The sequence below is a fragment of the Ostrea edulis genome, chromosome 3, assembly GCF_947568905.1.
Source record: "Ostrea edulis chromosome 3, xbOstEdul1.1, whole genome shotgun sequence".
Classification (NCBI taxonomy): domain Eukaryota; kingdom Metazoa; phylum Mollusca; class Bivalvia; order Ostreida; family Ostreidae; genus Ostrea; species Ostrea edulis.
In genome coordinates this window covers 21,973,525-22,000,272 of record NC_079166.1, presented here as the reverse complement: position 1 = coordinate 22,000,272, position 26,748 = coordinate 21,973,525, and the positions used below count along the sequence as shown (strand labels likewise).

Here is a 26,748-nt window from a genome sequence, read left to right as displayed (position 1 = left end):
AGAATATAGGCTTAACTCATTAAACTAAATAATTTATATGAATTAGTTCATTGTTTGTAAAATGTCCGATTCTCAATAATCTAGTCATTATTTATCAGAGTTTCCCTCATTTTTGCATGCATACTCAAAAGTAACGCATGTCTTTTCTTTTTACTTTCTTTTTATTGATCATATACATTAATGGGCTTACATACATTAAATATATCGCGACAAGACATGGACATGGGGACAGTGATTTTCATGTCGATAGTTATATTTTCTAATTGACTGCCAGTTTTGATCTGTTTGATAAAGTTTTAGTACCAGTATTACTATTTGGTTCTGAAGTATGGGGCTACGAAAACCGAACGTATGCATTTGAAGTTTTTAAAACGTGTATATCATATAGCTTACAAAGGTCCACGCTTCCTCCTATGTATTTCAGTATAGGAATTTTAACAAGTTCATGGTTGGATTGGGCGCAGAATTTAAAAAAAATATTCTAATACAAGGTCACCATATCAATGCTTAATGGGTAACTTCTGTCATAAAACAATCATTGCAAGATCAATTTTTGCAGAAGTGGTCCGGTGACGTAAATAAGTCTTCAAAGAGACAAGTGTACAGGATCTTTAAAAAAATCGGTTTTGAAAATTATATTAATAAACTATTTCCGAAATTCGGAAATGGGTTTTTAAAATTTCGTAATAGAGATCATCGTCTACCAGTAGAGCTTGGGAGATGGCATGGATATCACTCTGTGAACAACTCTGTACACTGTGTAATAAGGCTAAAATTGCAGACGATATAACTTCACATATAGCTTTGTTATTAAAAGAGAAAGGCCTAAAGATCAAATTTTTAGAAGAAATAATGATATCAGACAAACTTTTACATGAGTACAACCATATATAGAATACTGATGCCGAGTAAAAGCACAGTCCACGAATCTGGTAGGTTACCCGTATGTACCACAGACACCTGAAGTATGGATAGCTTGTGAGATACTAATATATGTTAAGGTGTGCAACAAATCAGGTAAACAAATAGGGGGCTACCTGCTTCGAGACCGATTCACGGGGTATAAACCTACTTTATCGAAGGAATTTCTATATATAATATATATTACATATAATAGTATCTCACTAGTGGTCATCTCAAATTGAAAAAAGCATACAGAAGGTATATACACTGACTTCCGAACGACTTATGAGGGTAATCGGTGGGGGAAATAACAAGTTTCGGAGGAATTTTTGATTCTGTATAAAATAATTTCATTCTACAGGGGAGAAGGAGGGGGGTGATGTACATACGTGTTTGTGGTATGTATAACGTTAAACAAATAACTAAAAGTTATTTATACAGGATAACCCATAAATGCTGTAAGGCTAACTAGTCTATGTACATCACACTGCAAACAGCTAAATATCTTCTGGCGTTGAAGAACACGTCACATGCTTCTAAACTTTTTATTTTACTTAACACATGTTTTAAATGAAACAGCTTATATACGATTCACAGCAAGTAAGATCGGTCAACAGAGGCTGTTTACTCCTCCTGGACACCTGATCCCATCCGATAGTATTTCCGGGGTTCCCTGTAAACTATGTTCACAGTTGTATGGGATTGAGATTACTTTTTTCATGCCAATGTAAATCAAGGATTTCAATAATATTCATTGTAATAATGAAAGAAAAAGAAAATTACAAAGGTTGGGTTTTTGAAATGGTGTACATTCAAAGATTTAAATATTTTCATTGCTCACAAATACATGATGTTAAAAAAAAAAGAACAACAGTTTGATAATGGAAATCATAGTACTGATAGAAAAAAGTCACAAAGTTGTATCTAAATAGTGAACATGCAAACAATATTTAAATAGCTTCCTTTCATTGATTTATTGAATGTTGCTTAACGTCCCTCTCGAGAATATTTCACTCATATATGGGGACGTCTAGCTTGCTTTTACACAACACGTAATATAAATGTAAAACAACAAATTATGCCAATGCGAAACAAGGGTTTCAATTAAATTTTAAGCATCAAAGTGATAAAAAGCATTTTTTTTAAAAAGTACGATATCAAAATATTCGAGCATTGTTAAACACAAAATGCAAAGTATTTTTTTTCTAAATCATTCTAGAAATGAATCATTTAAAAACATTGTACCATCATCAATAAAGAAAATGGATATAACATGAATTCACACTACAGTATTTCCCCCAGTAATTACAGAAACCTTTAACTAAGCTAGTAAAAGAGGTACATGAGTACCCGTGTACATAGTGACTGTACATACAATGAGCGTGTACTTTTAAAAAAGTTTGACACTTTGCAGTAAATGAAGAACAGGTTTAATTCATCAGCACCAGGGGTGGGGGGTGGGGGTGGGGGTGGGTGGGCGCTAAGTTTGAAGAACATGTGCCCAATCCTTTTGTTATAGCAATTTGACAATAAACGATGTTCAAATCAAATCAACACTATTAAAATTAACAAAATTAACATGTACACAGGTATTTCCTAAAGGTTAGAAATATGCCATGACATGGCATTTGTAGGGTATAGAAAACCCACCGTAATTAGGCTGTAATAGTCAAAACCCACCGTAATTACACTATAATAGTCAAAACCCACCGTAATTACACTGTAATAATCAAAACCCACCGTAATTACGCTGTAATAATCAAAACCCACCGTAATTACACTATACTAATCAAAACCCAACGTAATTACACTATAGTAGTCAAAACCCACCGTAATTACGCTGTAATAATCAAAACCCACCGTAATTATACTGTAATAGTCAAAACCCACCGTAATTACACTATACTAGTCAAAACCCACCGTAATTACACTATAATAGTCAAAACCACCGTAATTACACTGTAAAAATCAAAACCCACCGTAATTACACTGTAATAATCAAAACCCACCGTAATTACGCTGTAATAATCAAAACCCACCGTAATTACACTGTAATAGTCAAAACCTACCGTAAATGCGCTGTAATAGTCGGAACCGAGTGTTTCCCAAACTTATTCTAAATTTCAGTGATAATGATTGAAGAAAACAAGGACTGTACGGGGACAGTCACTGTTCTAAATCTGGGTGTGGTGTGGGGTGGGGGTGGGGATGCAGTGTTGTTCTCAACACATACTGATCCAATTTCCGTCAGTGACTTCCCTCTTTTTCTCTGGACGCTGTTTTCTGAATGAAAAAAATATTATGCTTTATAGTAGCTACAAATCTTTGGAATGATGGAAGTTTTACATAATCAGTCAAAATTAGACGATTATATCTTCAGAGATAGGACAGATATTAAATTGTGACGAAAACAATGTCCATAATTTCTTCACAAATCGTTTGTTAACTTGCATTTTACTTACATTGATATAGATCACCACAAAACTGGTTTCCCAGAATGTTTTACTCTTGAAAAAATAATCTACACTACTAATATGATTACATCCCTTCCACCATGAAAACCCTTTCACAGTTCTTTCTTTCAATGCTTATCTTAATTTGAGAAATTAAAAATTAAAGATTAAGATTTTTCCAAATGCTCAGCTGAAAGAAAATTTTCTCTCAGTTATCAATGTTCAACTCCAAGAAAAATTAAAAATCCACGATTGCTCAAAATAATTGAATAATCAGCTCTAAGAAAATCATTTTTTTATTTGGTGAAAAAGTGAAGATAACGAATAGTGATCAATCTCATGATTCGTATAAAGGATACAAAATTTGAGTTGGACAAACACGGATCCTTGGACATACTAGAGGTGGGGTCAGATGCGTATGAGAAGTAGCCCCTGCTGACCGGTCACACTCACCTTGAGCCCTATTTCTCACAATGTCACCAGCGTGAAACTGACTTTTCCCCTGTGGGACAGCCATGTGAGATTTTTCTTTCTCACATTATCATCAGTGTGAGATTGACTTTACTTATGTCAGACAGCCATGTGAGAATAATAGAATCCTTCATTAGTATATGTACGAGTGTGGGATAAGGAAATGTTACCGAGGTGTCAAGATTCGCAGTCTAGGACGAGGCTTTGCCGAGTCCTAGACAGCGAATCTTGTCCCCTCGGTGAAATTTCTCTATCCCACACGAGTAAATAATGAATGATTATTTTTCTCAGCCGAGTCCTAGACAACGAATCTTGTCCCATCGGTGGAATTTCCCTATCCCACACGAGTAAATAATGAAGGATTATTTTTCTCACATTTTACCTACTGTGTAGTGCATAAATTTAGGAGCTTTGAGATAATTTTAAATTATCAAAATCCTCATTTGAACTTCGATGCATAAACTAATTAGATATAGGCAGAAAGAGCATGACCGAAAATGGTTATCACTTTTAAAGACAGAATACTCTATCCACATGGCGCCCACTCACATAGATAAATTTCAATAGAGAATGATTTTTTTTTTTGTTTAATAAGTGAAAAAAATAGTGAACCTTGTGATTTTGATACTGATAACAATTGGTTCTGATGTATACTATATATTTGACAGATTGGCGGGGCGGTGAGGCAATAAATTCTTTTATCATTTTATTTAGAGTAACTTACAATCTTTCGTTCTCCTTTATTCTCCTTTTCTATATCTTTTTCTTGACTAATTCAAGTTTTTCGAAAAAAGAGAACAAAACAAAACACATTTGACTATATTTATATTCATACGCATGCAGTAGTGCATGTATGTAAGATGTTTGATCATGTTGCTATGTCATCAATAAAAATCAAGACATTAGTTCATGTATCCTCTCTCATTTACCCCCCCCCCCGCCCCACCCCAACCCCCTCATTTCTATCATTGATGCGTTTAAGAAGGTATCGTCACTCTTTATGACTACTTTGTTGCTGTTTGGTTTTAGTACATTTGTACTTAAAACCAAAACTTTGTCTTTCAGCAAAGCCCGGATAGAAATAAGGGAAGGGGCTGAGATCACTCAATACATCTTACTTTGCATTTGAAAATAACTACAGGTACCCCCCCCCCCCTTGATAGTACGTCCCTGAAATGCTATATTTGATGTGCTCTCTCTCCCTATAATTTCCCGAATTTCAAATCGTTTTACATCTTAATCCACTTTAGTATTTTGTTAGTAAGATGCCTAAACTTTTCCGATTTCAAGAGGGAAAGGGATGGGTCTTGTACCCCATTCATTTCCCATTTGGGATATATTTCTTCTTTACAAACATGATGAATACCCCCCTTCAAACGAATAACTAAACCGATCTTATGAGTTCTTTGATAAATCTTAAATACATATATAATGGTACAATCTACTCAAATTCAGAGGACGGAAGACATTGATTCCGATCCCATTTTATTTGCCACCAGTTCTTTGAACGGCTATCTACCTGGTTTTCTGTACAATTTGTGATGACCTCTTGCTGGTTAATACCCGGGGTTCATAGAGAACTGATAAACCAATGTAAACAGCCAGCTGGAGAAGTCCGACCGCGCCGAGGACCACCGTTAAATATACCAGGACTTTTCTTCCTTTGGTATCTTCTGTTGACTTACATCGATTAGTAGCATGCGTGTCTGGATTAAAGAATGTTAATCTATCAGAAAACAGTTGATGTAGGAGCAAAACGTTTAGATGATTTGAACTGTAGCTCTATGATCCGTCTCAGACCTTGATATGATGTCTGCAGTTCAGCATTGATATGGATGATGTCAGCCAAGTTTATTGAATACTGTTTACCAGTACATTTTTATAAAAGATCATTATATATGTCATTACATTATGTCACTGTATGTCGGTAAATGTTCTCCAATTTCCACGTACATAGGTAGGAATGCATAAAAAACGTTTCGAAGTCCCAAAGTTTGAATTCTTCATTACTGGAAAACATTTTTGTGTTGAACTAGGAAATTATAAAACACAAATGGAAAATTATAGAATACAAATGTAATCAAAATCATACAATGCAAATGAGAAACTATATGATTAAAATGGAAAATTATAAATGCAACTAAGATGTTAAAATTAGAATACAAAAAAGCAACATGTTGTAGATAGAGGTAAATAATCATATCATTGTATGAAAAAGATGTATTAAGAAATGAATCTTATAATTCTTTTCTTGATGGCGGTATGATAGGGAAAACTGGACAGAAATTTTCATGAATGCGTGTAGCATAATTTACTTATATTTTTAGATGGTAAAACAAATAGTTTCTCTCATCAGATATTTAATTAACGTGTTTGAAATGGCTCGTAGGAATACATGTACGTAACATTGAAAACAACAACACTGAGTTTTAAATGGCTGTGCGTTCAGGTCAGACAGAGTTTCACAGCAAAATTAAATGGATTAGACGCCAAATCAAAGGTGCAACTGTTAAAAGATGAATTAGATATGAAGGAAGAGGACAATCGGTGACTATAAATAACGCTAAAAGTAGAACAGGGAAGAAACATTCCAGAGAAAAGTAGTGCATATTAAATCCTACACCAAATCTTTTATTAAAAAAATCACACGAATTTTTCATCCAATCAACATCGTTGTTAATTCCTCACTTTATTGTTATGAAATGAAATTTAAAAAAATTGGTATAAAAAGGAAAGTATGAAATACAAAACGATATACAAATCAAATGATACAACGTTAAACATGTCATATAGTTTCAATGTATTGTATTTTTAAATTAAACCTTTAATTAAAAACGTATGGGCATAAGGAATAAGAAGTATATTTGTTCGTATCCGGATGAATATAAAACAAAGGAAACAATCATAATGTATACGAACATGTAATTGCTTCCATCGATGATATCTGCTTTGATATATACAATCTAGTTTGAGCTTGGTCTGCTTCTGATAAGTTTTTAAATCGAGGTAGGTCACTGACAAACAAATTGATGGTGCAGGGATTTCAACACTCTCGTTTAAAGTCAGATTTCGCACACTCCATGATTGTTATAACGATCTAGGTTGTTCATACAGCCTATCATTAGGTCAAATACTGTCTGACTTGTTTCATACCTATTGTTATGCCATTATTGTCACACTGATTTTAACTACGGATATTCCGTTTACCTGATCAGGATATAGGGCTCACAACAGGTGTGACCAGTCAACAGGGGATAATTACTTCTCCTAGGTACCTGATCCCACGTCTGGTATATCCAGGGATCCGGGTTTGCCCAACTCTCTATTTTGTATTGCTTATATGAGTTATGAAATTGATCCCTGTTCGTTATCTGAATATCTTCAACTTTCATGCGATAATACTTCACGAAAAAAAAGACCTAGTTAATTTAACTAGGATGCCTCGTAAAGACTTGCTCATGACTAGTAAGTAATGTATCTACTAAGCAAGATAGTGATGTAACTAGACATATGACGTCATAAGCATCGTGACCCGTGTTGCCCGCGAAAATTGCAGCAAGGTCTACTCTGCGAGACGCCATTTTTATTGGGATGCCGGAGAGGGAACATTGACTTAAAAGGTTTGTCATTGAACTTATGACTGTTTTTTTTTTTTTAATTCTTGATGTTTATTTATTAGAAATTCTACACACAGCTTGGTATTTTTTAATATGAAACTTAATACATTTTTACACATTGTTCTGTTTTTGTTTATTTAGATGCTGATGACTGTTTGGCAATCTTGTGTAAAGAAAAGTTTGAGAAATCCTGATTACAGGTTTAAGAAATTCCACAGAAGATACACCCCCATCGCAATCAAGATTGACCAGAAGATCATGTCGACTTTTAACTTCAGATTAAAGTCCTTGATGTTATCTTCTGTACTCAATTTTTTGAAGGATTAACAGGGCGATTTTACTTGTCCTATCAGTTAAATTACTAGAATGCTAGTAATTTTGGTAATGTAATACAGGAATGGAAAATTAGTAAATCTACTGAATGCATACTAATATTTACTATTGACTGAAGTAATCTTTTACTGTCTGATTAGTTAAATTACTAGTTAACAAATAGTAAACTTGCTTAACACCTAGTAAAAACTACTTTTAAATTAGTGATTGTATGGACAGTAGTTTTACTAGTTTGATTAGTGCATTTTACTAGTTATTTTTTTCAGTGTTTCCACATCCCTTTGCTTGCCACGACAAACATCGAGTCACGCGGGAAAATACACCGGTAGCTAGAACGAGTTTTTTCTAGGCTGTAAACAATGAACATGATTAAAAACGAGCAAATGGTTTAATAATTTGCTATTAAAATCAATTTTTGATAAGTGTTGTTTAAAAATGTGCGTGAATCAAATTTCGTCATTCAATTCAATTTGTGAATGATTCTACATGTAGAGAAGACACATTCCATAATATATACAGTTACACAGCATAATATATCAAGATATGACTGGCCGTTAACAGGATTATAGGAGGTCACCGTGTTAAAGAAATATTTTCTAAACATTATAGATTTAATTAATTAGCATGGTAACATATGTGGCTATCTATGGCGGATCCAAATGTTTATACTTACTTTGTTTTGATTCAGCTTGTGCTTCCCCTGGACGATCTCGAATCGCTATAATAAATTAAAACCCATTATTCCCTTAATATATATATAGTACCCGCAACGTTATTCTTGACATTCCTATCGTGCTCTATCGTGCGTGTATCTTATCGTATCGTGCGTGTATCCTATCGTATCGTGCGTGTATCCTATCCTATCGTGTATCAGGTTTTCCGTTTTCTATCGTGTTTTGCGTTTATCAGGTATATCGTGTATCGTGTTTTGCGTGTATCAGGTTTTCCGTTTATCGTGAAAATCGTTTATCGTGTAGCTTCGGAAACTATCGGGATCGTATATAAAATCTGATGAAAAAGTACGATACTTTCCGAAACCTTTATTCGTTTTGTTAAAGAAGCTATTTTTAGGAATCGAGGAAAGACGGTATATTTGTAGGAGAACATAAAGTTGTCGATTTTAAGGCAGAAGAAGAGCTATTTGTCTGTCCAGAGAGAGAGTGAAAAATTATCACAATTTAATTCTAAGTAGTCTGGAAAGTAGGACAGTAAACCGAGCACAGTAAATCTGAAAGCTCCTTCTGAAGTTCATAAACATTTGTTTGTCTAGAAACAGTTATTTGTAATTAACACTAACAGAAAAATAGGGAGTTCCGATTTGAAAGGAAAAATCAGTAAATTACATTGTTTATCACATACATGTATATTTTAATAATGGTTCTTTTTCTTCCGAATTTTTTTTCACGTGTATGCTACTTATATAGCAACTGCTGAACTTGTGCGCGTCCTTATATCTGATTTTGTGTATCACCCGCGTTTTGACAGCTAACATTCTCAGGGACATTGTATTTCACACATTTAGAAGATTAAGTTTTAAAAGGGTGTAAGGGTGTTGCATCCCCCAAAATTTTGCTCAACTGGGCACGATTCCACTGTCATCGTTGTTTTTTTTAAAATACCTTGTACATGTACACATGTACCAATACTCGTACGTGTAGATACTGGAAATTTATGTTGGTTTTGATGATTATTTGAATTTTTTTTTACACACTAAGGGTTTCAAAATTGCGAATTTAAAACAAGCCGGGTTTTGTTTATGCTTTTTAAACAGTATATTTATGTTTTGTTAACAAAATATCAATTCAAATAAATATGTTCCAATTACTTATGACTATCAATTATCAATCATAGTGTAAAAATATCTAACAGGTGTAGTGCGGTTGATTTTTTTTAAAGCGGTCGTTATGAAAATAACTTGAGATGTTGAATGAGCCGTGAACTTAGAGCTTGATGCAAAATAACCCCCTCCTCGCTACACGCACAATATTACTTGGTTTTATTTCATACTCAAGGTAATATACATTAGCATAAGAGAGCTACTGAAGCATGATATCACTACATTATATTACATTTAGTTAATTCCCTGTATAATCTATATATTAAACATTAGGTGACAATATAAGTTTTAGAATCATTGGCTGATAAAATTCATATAGATATCAAATAATGAATTCAATGCCTTATATATTTTATTATTTTTTTTAAATTTTAGCTGTGATGGCATTAAAAAAAAACAAAACAAAAAAACGTACGACCGTGGATTAAAGAAATTATATGGTACAAAACCGATCAATGTTTTAAACAAATGTTACCGCGACGGGGACAGGTAGCTGATAGTCATCCTGCGATGAGAACGCGGTTTTCCGGAGTTACCTATAGATTACCGCGTTAGATTTTTTCCCATCGCGAGAACGCGGGAAACAAGAAATCCGCTTTGTCCGTAATGTAGGTATATAATGAACATTGAAATCCTTCAATATTATTATCAACATAATGTAAACATAATGTAATTATGTTGTAGGTATCAAAATTTCGTTCCGTCTAAACCATTTCTAAATTTACAACATTTCTATCAGGTTTTCCGTTTATCGTGAAGATCGTTTATCGTGTTTTGCGTTTATCAGGTCTATCGTGAAGATCGTTTATCATGTTTTGCGTTTATCAGGTTTATCGTGTATCCTATCGTATCGTGCGTGTATCCTATCGTATCGTGCGTGTATCCTATCCTATCGTGCGTGTATCGTGTTCTATCGTTTATCATGTCAAGAATAACGTTGCGGGTACTGTATATATATTTATATATATATATATATATATATATATATATATATATATATATATATATATATTCTCCTTTGCAAATTAATACTTTTCTGAAATCGAAAAAATATTTAAACGCAAATATGATAATTTCCCCTGATTGAAAAATTGTTCCCTTGATTTGAAAGACATGATATACATTTCGCAACAATATGTTTGTTTTTAATGCCATTGGTTTTCCATCATGTATCGTACTTTAAGATGTAATTCTGTTATCCTTTCTCGGATAGACGTGTCCTTACCTCTACACCCATGCTTATGATTGCAATACGATTCATTGCAGTTACACTCCAACTGGCAATCTACTCCATAGCTAGGATAACGGCAAGGTAAGTCACAATTTTCTCCGATATATCCACTTTTACAATCTGAAACACAAAAACAATATGTTAAATTGCTGAACGTGTACAAATGGCAATGCAATACTGTACAGTATGGAACCAAAATCAATCCTAGGGTGTAGGGGAATGGGAGGGAAGAAGAATTAGCATATCATTCGATAAACTATACTTTTATCCAATTCAATCTCTGGTTTATATATATATATATATATATATATATATATATATATATATATATATATATATATATATATATGTATGTATGTATGTATGTAAAACTTAATACAGTACCAATTTTGATGCACCAGATGCGCATTTCGACAAACAATGTCTCTTCAGTGATGCTCAATCGAAATGTTTGAAATCCGAAATAACTATGAAGTTTTAGAGCTAAATATAGCCAAAAACAGCGTTCCAAAAAAGTGGAGCCAAATCGTCCAAGGATAAGAGCTATGCATATATATATATATATATATATATATATATATATATATATATATATGAAAGGGGATGAGGGAAGATAACGAACAGTGATCGATCTCATAGCTCCTACAAGCAATACAAAATAGATAGTTGGGCAAACACGGAGCCCTAAGCACATCAGAGGTGGGATCAGGTTCATAGGAGGCGTAAGCATTTCCTGTCGACTGATCACACCCTCCGTGAGTCCTATATCCTGATAAGGTAAACGGAGTCAAAATCAGTGTGCCAAGAGCGGTCTAACAATCGGTATGAAACACGTCATTATGTTATCATGATTTATATCAAACTGTTAATTCACACAATTGCAACAGTCATGCCTCGTTATTATACAGAGAAAAACAGCTTCTGTTCATGTAGTTTTTGTACAACCCTTGGATTTTGTATTATCAAAAATAAAATTGATTTTGCATTTATATACATTTTACTTTCATTTCTGTCGGACATTCTAGCCGTTCAAGTAGTCACACTATACTCATTAAGATTCACACGACTATTGTACGAATTCATGATTAAATGTCTATCATTTCAATTGGTAAAATTACTGCAAGGAAAAACATTGGAAATGCAATTATGGACACAACGAATGGATTCTTGTTGTTAAGTACTATTACATATGAAACACACCAACCCTTGGAGGCTCTTACAATCGGTAGAATTAATTCTCTCTCCTCCTCCTCTCCCTCGTCTCTTTCTACACTAACCTGAACATATGTTCAAATCCTCATTCCAAAGAATGCAGCAAGGAGAACCTCTGTAAATGCAAAATGCAAACGTAAATACAATGAGAGAGAGAGAGAGAGAGAGAGAGAGAGAGAGAGAGAGAGAGAGAATACCAATACATTTTGAAAGCAAATCAATAAGGATGCAATTGATGATAATTATGTCAAATCATGACATATTTCCAGTACTTTTTCTGAATAAGGAAATGTAACATAGGCTGGTGCCTTACCTGTAACAGTCCAATGCAATTGCGAAATTGATGTGGATAACCAACGGTATCAGAAATATCGCAATCAAATCTAAACCTCCGAATGATGCCATGTGATCTGATTATCTTTCATATATCAACGCCATGGATGTAGCAAGAATATTGTCATTGTTATTCATTTGTGGAGCATGATGTACAATAGTTTTGTTGTGATTATGTATGCATAATATATACATCTCTTTTTGAGAGATGAAGAGCTGTAGGATGTACTTTGTATACCTATTTTTGCATTTCATATGTCTTCCTTAAACCGTGACTGCACAAACATGATTACACCCACTTGATGACATCCGAACATCTCTCTGTTGCCAGGAACTATTCCCATAGCCTTTTCCTGTATATAACTGGTTATTTTCATAGATTTGACGGAAATACTTCATTCACAAGTAGTATACAAAAAAATAATATTTTAAGATTTTAATAATTTTGAAGTGATCACGTGTTTAATGATGTATAGAAACACGCCCAAAAACTCTGAAATACATGCGTCTTATTTTGTCAGAAGTAAGTGATTCAGGAAGCGTTGCCCCTGAGTCCCCCATCAAAATTTGTTCTGAACCCACTGCGGACACAAGACAGTCCCCAGACGCCCATCCGTTTACTAACACCCCCTGAAGAAATTTCTGGATCTGCTAATGTAAGGTGAAGATAACGAACAGTGATCAATCTCATAACTCCTACAAGCAATACAAACTAGATAGTTGGGCAAACACGGACCCCTAGACACACCAGAGGTGGGATCAGGTGCCTAGGAGGAGTAAGCATCCCATGTTGACCGGTCACACCCGCCGTGAGCCCCATATCCTGATCAGGTAAACGGAGTTATCCGCAGTCAAATCAGTGTGCCAAGAACGGCTTAACAATCGGTATGAAACACGTCAGACAGCATTTGACCCAATGCGAAGTTGTAGTGACGAACTAGATCGTTATAACGACCATAGAATTTGCGAAATGCTGACTTCAATCGAGACTGTTGAAATCCCTGTACCATCAACTTGTTTGTCAGTAACTTACCTCGATTTAAAAACTGACTATACCCAGAACAAGCTCTTGCATATCGAATCAGTTGAGATATATAAACACCATATGCAGGTGATAATGGAATATTGCTACATAAATGTGGGAAGTTGACGATGGAGAAGCTGAAATCATCCCGTTTGTCATACAGATGAGTTGTTAGTTTGCCGTTAATGTCTACTTTCAATAAAATATCTAAGTATGAAGCAGAAGTGGACGACTCTGTGGTGTCCTTTATTTCGAGCTCACAGGGATATATCAAATCGACATATGAATGAAAGCTATCATTGTTAATAAACAAAACGTCATCGATATATCTAAAAGTCGAATTGAAGGTCACAGCGAGAGATTTTTTCTTCTCACGTAGAAGTTTTTGAAGAAATTATGCTTCATATGAATATAAAAACAGGTCAGCTAACAAAGGAGCACAATTCGTGCCCATGGGAATTCCAACAGACTGTTGGAAGACCTGATCACCAAAGACCACGAATATATTGTCAATGAGGAACTCAAACATATTTTTTATTTCAACTTCAGAGTACTTGTGCGTGGAATCAGAGTGGTGTTTAACAAAGTAAGTTTTTGAATGACTGATCACTAGATATGCATATTTCCGTTTTCCGTTTTTGTTGAAGAAGCAACTGTCTATGATGTCAAAAAGTCTAGTCTTTAATTTATCGTGAGGAATGGTCGTGTATAGTGTTGAAAAGTCATAGGTTTTAATGCTATTGATTTGGGAAAAATTCTGTGATTTCAAGTTTACTAAAAGTTCTTTAGAATTTTTTAGAATCCACATTTGATTAACACCACTTCTGGCATATGTAGTCGCACAGTAAGTTTGAAGTTTCTAGTTCACAGCTGTTAACATTTTTGTGAGGAGCAAAGATAGGGGCTTGGTAGAGCACTTACTAGACCCAGCAATGTATCTTTGTTTGTAAGGATTTTTATGTAGTTTAGGAATCCAGTATAGGTACGGTAACTCATATTCATTCGACCCATTGACTGGAATATTAAATGTGTCTAAACCTGAAGCATGGTTTTGAAGAATTTCGTCTTTTGAAAGGGCAGTTGGAGTATAAGTATGATTACCAAAAGTGGAATTAATGCCAAGTTCGTGTAAAATACAGTTGTAATAATGAGCCTTAGAAACAAAGACAATGTTGTTACTAGCTTTGTCAGCTGGAACCAAAACATATTCCTCATGTAACCTATCTAATTCTTTTATCACTTCTGGTTTACTAAACACAGAAGGATAGATGGTACGTACTTTTGTTTTCATATGTCTAATGCGGGATTTTAATATCCCTCTTATGCTTTTAACCCATTCTGACAATGTATCAAGTTCTTCTTTTTCATATTTAGCCCATCGTCTGGCATAATCTTCGACAGAACTCATAATAGAGATGGAGTTCTGTCGCCAATTAAAAGACCGAGTTTCTCTGTATTTAGGACCTTTAAGAATAAGTGATTTGAGGTCCTCATTTTCAACTATATCAACATCACCAGTAATGACATGTCCATCTGGACTGTAGTTGAAAGAAGATAAAGAACAAGAACATGTTGGTGGATTACGTTTAAGATGGTCTATATCTAAGCACTGCACAGTTTGTTTATAATTAAAAAGTTTGGATGCAATAGTAGAAATATAGCTGTAGGAAATACAGGGTGTAGACTTGAACTTGAAATAAGTTGGAATACACGACTGAACCCTTTTATGACGAAGAATGTTGCTTATGTTGACGGCATCTATTCCTGTGTTTGTAAATTTGAGCTTAAGGAACTGACGGCATGATTTGAAAGGAATATCATCCATGGTCCGTGCTGGTTTATAGAGCCTGTGGTAGGCAACATCTATAATCATAGAGTTAAGTCTATATTCAGGTGTTGAAAAATCCAAGTCTAGACTAGCCATATCTTTTTCAAATAACGTATGTAAAACCCTCAATGGAATAAAGTAAAGTTTTGTACGAATATGATGTGGACCCAATTGTCTGTTGACGTGAGGCAAAAGTGAATCAAACGCGACATCATTTATACTTGGTCTTTTATATGAACGATGTCATGTATTACGTCATGGATTTATGATGGACAAAATAGTCTTTTTTAAAGGTAGCTTCACTAGAATTTTATTTGATGGCTCGTTAAAACACCTCTTATGAAGTATGATTTCACCATCGAAAGAGTTATACAAGCTCTCAATTATTTTATGCCATAATACTTTTCACGTCCCTTTGCATTCCACGACAAACATCGGGTCACGAGGGGAAATTCACCGGTAGCTAGAACGATTTTCCCCCTAGGCTGTAAACAATGAACGTGATTAAAAACGAGGAAATGGTTAAAATAATTTGCTATGAAAATCAATGTTTGATAAGTGCTGTTTAAAGATGTGTGTGAATCAAATTTCGTCATTTAATTCAATTTGTTAATGATTCTACAAGTAGATAACGCACATATTCCATGATATATACAGTTACACAGGAAAATCTAGCCGTTAAAAGGATTATAGGAGGTCACTGTGTTAAAGAAATATTTTCTGAACATTGTAGATTTAATTAATTAGCATGGTATCAGAAGTGGTTCTATGTCGGATCCAAAAGTTTATACTTACTTTGAGTGGATTCAGCTTGTATTTCCCCTGAACGATCTTGATTCGCTATAATATATTAACAAACATTATTCCCTTAAAAAAAAAAAAAAAAAATATATATATATATATATATATATATATATATATATATATATATATATATATATATTCTTGGCATAATGATTTTGACTGCGGATAGCTCCGTTTACCTGATCAGGATATAGGGCTCACGGCGGGTATGACCGGTCAACAGGGGATGCTTACACCTCTGGTGTGTCTAGGGCTCCGTGTTTGCCCAACTATCTACTTTGTATTGCTTGTAGGAGTTATGAGATTGATCACTGTTCGTTATCTTCACTTTGCATATATATATATATATATATATATATATATATATATATATATATATATATGTATATATATATGTATATATATATATATATATATATATATGTATATATACAAAGCACTAAAATGACCAACGACACGATCAACGAGGTTGTCAAATTTTCAGTCCCTTCTTCAGGACAAACGAAAAGAATTGCATAATGTGACCAATATCAACAGAGCATAATAACAACAACTACATATAAATATATTTAGCACTACAACTACACTAATCTACAAACGTATTTACAACGCAGACTACATGTTTTTGGTCTTTAGGCTTGCCAATCAATGTTAAAAGTGGAGCGAATTAAGACATGCCTTATTCGTCCAAAGAGATGATCCAAAAAACAATTTTTTTGTGTGTATTTGACCTTGTATCCATGTTGTGGATCCGACACTCTGAGGTATCGGGTGTTGTTGGAACTTTAGTGCTTATATATATATATAATTTCCATTTTATAAACTTAAAACAGAATCAACATCCATGAGACTTGCTAAAGAAAATTATTTCATTAAACTGTTTTCTCCTAAACTAAACAAACTTTAATCAATTCTGATTGTTAAACCTCTTAATTCATCAACTTTTATCATGTTAATGTTCATGCTTATTTTGTCCAAGTCACCTTTCCCGAATTTTTTGTATTATGACGTCATGTATGTATTCCCTCCTCGCAAAGACTATCATGACGTCATGACGTCACAATAGACGTCTCTAAGATAAACAACTTTGTATTCATTATTTAAAATTTGTATTCACCTGAGGATGGATGTTAAAATCCAGAAAGCGCTAGTGATTTAAATATATTTTGGAACTGTATATTTTCCTGATTTTTTTATTGAATTATTTTGACTGTGTGATATCAACTCTTTCTATTTGGATTATATATATATATATATATATATATATATATATATATATATATATATATCCTAGACAAAATATGGTAAATGCAGGGGTAAGCAAACCAGTATGCACAGAACAAAGACAGACTCGTAGGTAAAGTTTTTAGATTTATTGGCGCTAATGATCACGGCTGTTCATAACTAGTGCAAGTACAAGGAGAAAAAGCATAACCTGAAGTGAACCCTGGGACCAGATGGAAAATATTAGATAATGTTCATTTATACTTGGAATATCAATTAAATGAATGAAAAATCCAGGTAAGCTCTACTGGAAAGCTAAATATCGCCACTAGACTATGCAGCCACTGCATAGGCTGCGGCACCAGTAGATTCAACCCTCCCCAACGCAGTGGCAGTAATGGAACAAAAAGATGAACCCTCTTAATAGGCTGGCGCTATCAGTCCCAAATACACAGATGTAAAACTAAATTGTCTAATAAAAAACATATCTTTCTATGAGCACCCCAACGAAACCAGTAAGGAATTACAGAACAATAGCCTCATATAGATGTCCGTAAGCAAAATATGACAAGTGAATACCAAAACAACAAACAATAGCAAGTATGAACTGATTACCATGCAGTATGTAAATGCAAAAAAGGGGGCCAACCACACATTGCTTGATTGTGCATCCCCCCTAAACAAAAATGATCACGTCATTAATCGGTGAACGCTACAAATAAGAATGGATGTGCAATAATGCCACAAAGGGGTCAGCAACAATTTTGCAATAGACATCCCTAAACAAAATAAGATCATGTGTCAATCAGTAAACACTGAAAAAATAGTACAATATGCAATATATACAAAAAGGGAGCCAGCAACAAATTTGCTTAAATGGGCATCCCTTAACAACATCACCAATCAGTGAACACTCAGATAACAATTTAGTGTGCAATATATACCTAGATGCCAAGAGGGGGTCAGCAACAATTTTTCATAACAAGGCACCCCTTGACACGTTAGTGCGATACATAATCAATCACGAACACCACAACTAAAAACCATGCAAGAGCCAGTTGCCAAAAATGTGATTTAAATGAATGAGTACTCATAGTTGCCTATCCATGAAATAGATAAATGTTGGCCAGAACCCCCCCCCCCCCCAACACTAGAAGAACACTAGAGCAGCTATGGATCAAGACCGCCAACATTGTGGGTTACAGATGATAGTGCATCCGATAGGAAATATTGAAATGCTTGTTGTATTCGGTGAAGAAACAGACAATTGCCCAAAATACTTAAATGAACTTGAAAAGATCGGGGCTTGGGATTTTTAGCTCTGGGTATCGTATGTACTTCCCCTCTAACCTGAGTATGAAGGGAGTGTGAAGGTTGCAATGCAACTATTAAGTCTCACCCTAGCCCTCTCTACAGCGAGATGGTCCACTTCCCCTCGCCAATGCACCCTTTGTAAGACCTGAGATCAGACTATTGTAGTTGTAGGTAGCAAGTTATGCAGTTTGACTAGGTCCTTTTTAATACGATTACGAAGCATTACACCTGTATTCCCTTGCCTAATGTCATTCTCCCCGCAATATATTAGCAGGTAGTGTGGTGATTCCTCGATTTTCAAAAGAGTCTTTACCTGGGGGTAGACTTGCCTCCATTTCATATCCCCTTCTCATGCCAAAACATTGAAGCTTTATGTCTAAGTAATTGGAGATTAGCCCCAAATGAAGAAGAGCGGACATGCAAAACAGCATGTTCAATTAGTGAGTATCCTACAATCCAAATCCTCTTGTGATCTACAATGATATAAAAAATGTTAATTGCTTACAAATGAAGGCAAAATAGTAATAAAATGGTAAATATTGAATAAGGCATACAGCAAATAAGCCTAGGGACAACTTCAACATCTGATATATTTGTACATGCATATTAACTTCCACCTGCCTCCTGCTGCTATCGCATCTTCATTCTTGCCTTGAACCGCTGCGAAAAGAGTGAGTGTTGTACACTTTACTATCTAAACCCAACTTGGTGATGAGCATAGTAAGTATTGCCCTAATCTGATATTTAGTGACAGGAGTTCCCCCCAATGTGGCAAAAAAAAAGGAACCAAAACAACCAGGCCTAATTAGCATAAAAGACTTCAACGATTCAACTGGACAAATAGTCTTAAATGTTGGGCGCAAGGTTATGATTGACCTTACCTTGCTGGTCAGTTTGTGAATGCTTTAGTGAAATTCTGATGGTGTTACATGATGCTAAAATCCCAACATTTTCAAACTGAATAACATGCCCGTCTTCCCTGCCACTATTTTGAACCAGCTCGCCCATGCGAAAACCCCAAAAAAATGTTGTGGTGAAGACAGCGGCAAAAACAGTGGGTTCATACTGTGATGAGCAAACTTATGGGAGCATGTTGACCATTCTATGTATCATGTCTATAGATAAGGGCTTTCGCTCGTCTACTTGAACCTTAGTGCGACATGAGCCCGAAAGAATGTTCTTCACTACAAAAATTTGGGTTGTGTCTGTGATGTTGGAAATTTTATACTAAAAGGAAATTGCAGCCAGGTAGGACTTGATGGTAGTAGGGCTAAACTTGCGAAGGGAGAAGAATGCAATGCAATGGGCAAGCTGGCATGTGGTCGGAGGCCAAGTAACCTGATAATTGTGAGTTGTTCTAAATGCATTGAACGTGTGAAGACCTGAACTGTACAATTTTTTAGTATTGTCTGCTAAGGAGTGGTTCAGCAATTCTTGAGATATATGCTGCTGATCAGCTGGTGAAATTCCAGAGGCACCTCCGATGGTAGCTTGTCGGCCCCTGGAAATGACTCCATGGATCTTGACCATTGCTGTCTGTCGGGAAAGAGAGTATGCTTTAATGTTTTTAACACCCTCTATTTGTTGTCTCCTGAATAATATGCTATGTATTAATTCCTGCAAGACTAGGGGTCTAAGTAAATGTATTATGGGCTCGGATTTGGAAGTTTTAGAATTCAATATTGATACCAAAGCGTTATTATCAGTGTAAGATAACCTTTTTGCCTTGGAATCTATCACCCCAAATGGTGAATGCCATAACTATAGGAACTAACTCTAGAAATGTGACCTGCTTGAATATGTTGGAATGTTTCCCTTCATGCGGCCATAGCATATATGCCCAATGAGAATCGAACTCGGCGCCACACCTAAGGTCTAGACAATTGTGCAGAGAATATGGCGAATTGTGTGCATATACTTAAATAATGAAGTGGTGCATTCTGGTTGCACAGTGGCAAATATTGACGGGTAAACAAGGAATAAATCTGTCCAGACTTGGATATCTGTGATAGATTTGACCTTAGCTTTTTTTGGACATTGCTAAGTTACCATCTTGAAGTGATATGTATTGGGTTTTATCATCGGGGTCAGAGTAATTATACATTGATTTAGCTAGATTGACATATTGCCCATTAGAAATTTGCACTTTTATTTTGTTGGGTACATTGTAGCCCAGCTCCAGATTATAGCCAGGAGCTTGCTCAGGCTAGTAACTATTACCCCCAGTTTCATTGAAAATAAAGTCCAAGTCTGCATTACCTGGAGGAGTAGCCTCGCAATTCACACTTGCGTCCGTGGCCCGGACTGGGATGGGGGCCTTGGTTGCACTGGCCGCCATTCCCGCAGAGATAGCATCTGTGATTTCCTGCATCTGTTCGTCAGTAAAGTGTCGAGGAGGGTTGTTGTTAATTCCAGTGAACTGGCCCTGATCATCAATACGCTCGGGCTCACTCGCAGTCACAGCGGGGATTCTCCTCTTTCTTCCTCTAGACGAAGGTTGCGCTTCTCCCTTTCTCGTTGGCATTTTGTTCTCCAACAATATGCAAGTAAATTTAATCAATCACAGTGGAAAGGAAATTGAGGTAATGTTGTGAATTACGTGGTATAAATATAATAAAGAGTGCCCAGTTAGTGTAGTAACTACATAAGTCACTCACCATAGGCTGAGTTGTATAGATCTCCGAGATGATCGTCTCTAAATGTCTGGTCTGTGACTTGAATACAACTGACTTGACAGCTGATCAGTATCGGGAATATCGAGCCCGATCTTAATAACATCGGATATTACTACATTCCTCCCCGTTTTATTTAAAAGGAGTGTGGATTATAAAACCGCCCAATACTGTTCCACTGATTAAAACTATTTATTAAACACCTTATTTATATTTGCATAACTGTAAACAATCAGAAAATCTGACTGTAAACAGCATCGCCTACAGGTGTTTATATGATTAAAAGATACATACACATAGATACAAAACCACTGTAATAAAAATACATCAACATAAGCTTAAGATAATGTATTTTGTTTGATTTTCATCGGAAGTCCATTACACATATCTGATAAATGACCCACATCATCAATACCAATTATCACCTATGTAAAAGACTTGTATTTCCCCCTGAAAACTAAGAAAGTTCTAGTGGACTGGGAGGATTTTCAATGTTTGACCTAATAATAATATCAGGTATAAAATTCTCTACCATGTTAAAAGTGTATTAGGATAATGGTAACTATATACTAAATTGAAGTATAAAATGTGTAAATATCTACATACAATAAAATGTCAAAATATGCATACAACTTATATGTTTTAGTGATGTCTATATTCAACACTACAGGCTGCACGCATAAATTGCATTAAACATATACTGCTATCATGTGTCAGACAGCCTAAAATGAAGATTATCTAAAAATATTTGTTTTTTACTATTATTATTTTTAATTGAGTATTGAACCTTTCTATGTAAACACATGCAGACCTCAGGTTCAAAATGACACTCTTTAAAATTCCTATATTACATGTAAAATATTAGGACTATGCACATATTCTGTCAAAATCGGTCAACTGTATGTATCTGGCCTAAATTTATATACATGTATTTGCTAGATTACTATTTCCTAAAATCAAACAAATACTGTGGGGTTTTGATACTTTGAACCTAGTGTGTGGTTGTGGCTTTGCTGTATTAGAATCAGCTGAAGAATGGCCAACTTCTTCAGCTATTGAAAGTTTAAAGATTGTTCGGGTGACCTGTGAAATGTTACTGATGATGACCTTGATCTGTAACAATTTCTTGCATAGTGTCCCATTTTCCCACACCGATAACACTCGCTCTCAGATTCAGATGGTGATGGAGATATGTATGTTTGTTGGTCCTTTTCCGGGGATCTAATCCCTGCCCGTCTTTCTTGGTCATGGAAACTTTTAATGATTTCCTTGATAAGTTTTGCGTGTTCTTGTTGTTCTTCTTCCAGTTTTGTTATCCTAACTTCCAAGGTAGTTGTTTGGTTTGGTGGTGGTGTTCTGTTAGTCATCCGAATGTTTGGTTCCTCTGGTGGTGACTGGGGTGGCTTATTAAAGGAAACTCTTTTGATTTCTTTTTTCACTCCACCAATAAGTTTTTGGTTTGTGATGGCACTTTTCATATGTTGCATGACCTCATCTAATGTATTTGGATCTTTGTCTAAAGTTACTAATGCGGCACGTTTTTCATGGCAACCTCTAAGGAATGCATCTATAGTGACAGTGCTCATAAAATACTCAGGCATACCCTCATAGCCTTCTGTAGCCAGATCTTCAATTCTCTCTGCAAATTCTTCGATGGTCTCATCTGGATGCTGTTTTATTTCCTGCAGTGTCTTCTTATAATATGAGGCTGATCTCTTTTGTCGAATCTTTCTTTCATTTGTTGGAATAGTTGGTTAAAATTACTTTGAACTGTGTCAGAGCGGGAGCTAAAGAATTGCAAAGCTTTGTCCCTTAAACATTCTATTAACTTGTCCAATTTTTCAGATTCTGGCCAACTATATTTCTTAGCAATATGATTGAACTGTATGAAATATGGTCTCCACTCAGTCTTGTCATCGTATGTTGAGAGTTTTGGAGGGACTGGGCTATGTTTATCTGTAAGCGATTGATTTCTGTTCACATTTGTATATATGTTGTGTGGACCAATTCTGTCAATGCTTGGAGAGAATTTTCTATGCTCTAATTGACTAAATTCTTTCTCTCGTTTGTCTAAATCTCTTTCTCTATCAGTGAACTCTTTCACTTTTCTTTCAAGGTATTTCTCTCTAGCTTCCAATTCTCTTATTTTCTTTCTAAATTTCGCCTCATGTTCTTGTCTCTCTCTCTCGTCTAACATTCTGAATTTTTCTTTCTCATCTATAAATTTCTGAAGTATCTCATTTTCTCTCTCTTGCATTTTAATATCCATTTGCTCTTTTAATATTGCTGATCTTTCTAAATGCTTTCTGAATACTGCACATTCTCCTTCTAATTCTTCAATAATATCATCTCTTTTTTGTATCTCTCTCTCCAGTTCACTTATAATTTCTTCTCTTTTTCTCATCTCTTCTTGGTGTTCCTCAGACATCTGATCTTTCCCACTACCTAGGACTTTCTCTGTGAATGTTTCATTCACTTGATGTTGTGTGTCAACAGAAGTAGATTCAATGTTTGTTTGTTGTGTATCTACTTCTTGTTGGAACCTTGATCTATCTTAATAATGCCCTGATCTAATAAAGGGTCCCAAAGTGTACTTGGAATGTTCTGAATAATTTTCAGATCTTCCAATACTAGTTTTCCCTTAATTTTGCGCTGAGCAATGATTGCCTTAGCTCTTCTTTCCCTAATTCCAGTGATTGATAACAGATCTCCAAGTGATGCTTTATTTATATCAATGGGAGAACTAGTGGGGGTAGCCATGATTTTATTTACTACCTAAATAAAACGCATACTCTAAGAAAATTATGGGGGTAGTCCTGATTTTGATTTTTTACCCACTTAGCCTACACAAAAATGTGGGGACTACTTCCTAACAAACGTATGTATTGATTAAATCATCAGACACTCCGACGACGAAATCAAGTGTATGCTTGCTAAAAATATGTTCATGTAGGCTATAAACAATGACAAAAATTACACAAAGAAAGTACAAAAAATGCAAAATACCACGTAATTGTATTAAATAATTCCCAGTGTATGGTTTACACCAAGAATAAGATATCCCAGTGTAACGTTTTACACCAAGACAAGGACTTTCTCATTAAAGAAATTCAAATTTGGCGCCAAAGTAAACGATCGGCGTGATTTTATAAAACCGACTTCTGACACCAATGTTGTGAATTACGTGGTATAAATATAATAAAGAGTGCCCAGTTAGTGTAGTAACTACATAAGTCGCTCACCATAGGCTGAGTTGTATAGATCTCCGAGATGATCGTCTCTAAAGGTCTGGTCTGGTCTGTGACTTGAATACAACTGACTTGACAGCTGATCAGTATCGGGAATATCGAGACCGATCTTAATAACATCGAATATTACTACAGTAATATAAATGCAATTTTTTTATACAAATTTACCGTAATACACGAATACAAAATTAGTACAGACAAAATTAACCAAAATAACGCTAGGGGCCTAACGTCTTGCTGTAGCTACAATATTTTTTATTTATTTCCTTTTTTTTTTATACACCGAGGCTTAAATAAATTCTCCGTCTTACCTCTTGAATTTCCATGTGCCAAATGCTTGGGAATCTTGCACAGTGGTCGTGACGTTATTTATGACCTCACTAATACCCGAATAGAGGATAGCTGGCATCCGGAAATATCCCGATAATACAGCGTATTGATAAATAATAATATTTAGCTTTGATAAACCGATTTAACTTCGATGAGTTAAATCCCAATATATAAATAAATAGGAGTTATGAGATTGATCACTGTTCGCTATCTTCACCTTGCATATATATATATATATATATATATATGTATATATATATATATATATATATATATATATATATATATATATATATATATATATATATATATATATATACAGCACTAAAATGACCAACGACACGTACAACCAGATTGTCCAATTTTCGGGACCACCCGTCCTTTCTTGAGGACAAACGAACAGAATTACATAATGTGGCCAATATGAACAGAGAATACTAACAAAAACTACATATAATAACACATATTTCAGCTTGTCTGTAAATATGTGTCTTTATCTAAGCATTATTTACGATATTATTCGTATCAACGTATGATTTACTATATGTATATATATAATAATAGTAAGCCCATCTCTGTTATGTTTTAATCTGGAAACTTTGTTCCGGAATTATAACTCATCACGGGTGCACTCGGCAATTACGCACCCCAACTTCCTTCTTTTCCATTCAGCATCCAACCTAGAAGGTCGGTCAAATTTTGGGGAAGAAAAACATTTTAAATACCCACCCAAGCCGCCCCCCCCCCCCATTTCTCAAAAAAATTGAGTTCGGTTTTTCTGCTGCTAGCCTTTTATCCTTTCAGGTACAGCATCATTGATAGCATCCATGCATTTCACATAGTCACGGTGGTATCATTTTAGTGGTCGTCAATGAGCGGTGTGAGGCCAAATCGTCACCTTCAAGTTGGTTGTGAAAATATACGTTGACTGTTGATGATGGTTGAATGTTGATTTGACAGTTTAATTTCATTTTATCTAAATAATTAAGAGTTGAATACTTGTGTGTTGTATGTGTCGGTAGCATGATTGAGATCAACCCAGCATGTTACTTGCCCTTTCGGACGACGCATAATATGTTGTTGTTGGGGGTGAGCCCTGTTGTTCGGCGACCCCACATATGTTGTTTCTGACCACTGTGGCCAATATATTCCATACAATAAACCCATACATTTACATCGTGTTTTTTATTCTGAAAAAGACAATGGTGGTACTAATAGTAAAAATAATATATGTATATGAATGAACACTATAAAAATAAAGTATAAAATAAGAAAGGAAAGAAAAATAATATAGATAACAAGTTTGAATAAGTAAACAAATTGGACCAACTCAAAACAAAAACAAAGAATAAGCAGCCTAGGGAATTGAATGAACAGCAGACATTTCCGTACTGATCATGTCTAGGGTAGACGTGTAAAAACATAGAATCACGGAAACTGATGAATGGGTTTTACATGTAAGCAATCGGTTATGAAGGTGATAGTAAAAAAAATGGGGGGGGGTCTGATTATAAACAGAATTGAAAAGAAGAAAAAAAAAGTGTTCAAAAATGGTCATAGTACCATTGTTAGGGACATGATCAGACGAGTAGGTCTTGATGAAGCTAAAATCTAGTAACAGTTTAGCCCGTATTCATCCTGGTGAAGACAGTAGGTTTGTTAATACCATGTGGTTCGAATGACTTCAACCTTTGCGTCCAGAATTTTTCCTTATGCTTTCTTTAGGTATCTGACCAACATGGATCATGATCAATAACCACTATTGCCATCGGTGGTTATTGCCATTGAAATGTGTCGCTACTGGTAAATCTTTATTGGTTCTGAGAGAGGACCGGTGGTTGTTGACCCGTCTGCGAAGGTCTGTTGTTTCTCTTATGTACTGTTTCTGACAGACATCGCAACTGATGAGATAGA

At 35.1% G+C, this 26,748-nt stretch overlaps 1 protein-coding gene across 1 annotated transcript; it reads right to left on the bottom strand.

The window, feature by feature from the left end:
- Positions 1-1,434: 1,434 nt before the first annotated feature.
- On the bottom strand, positions 1,435-12,794 carry LOC125648793 (uncharacterized). The gene is made up of 5 exons (XM_056157543.1): positions 12,371-12,794; positions 12,123-12,172; positions 10,840-10,965; positions 8,451-8,495; positions 1,435-3,186 (listed from the first exon to the last, which is right to left on the bottom strand). The coding sequence occupies exons 1-5, from the start codon at positions 12,460-12,462 to the stop codon at positions 3,020-3,022; spliced, it is 480 nt and encodes a 159-aa protein (XP_056013518.1). The 5' UTR covers positions 12,463-12,794; the 3' UTR covers positions 1,435-3,019.
- Positions 12,795-26,748: the final 13,954 nt, after the last annotated feature.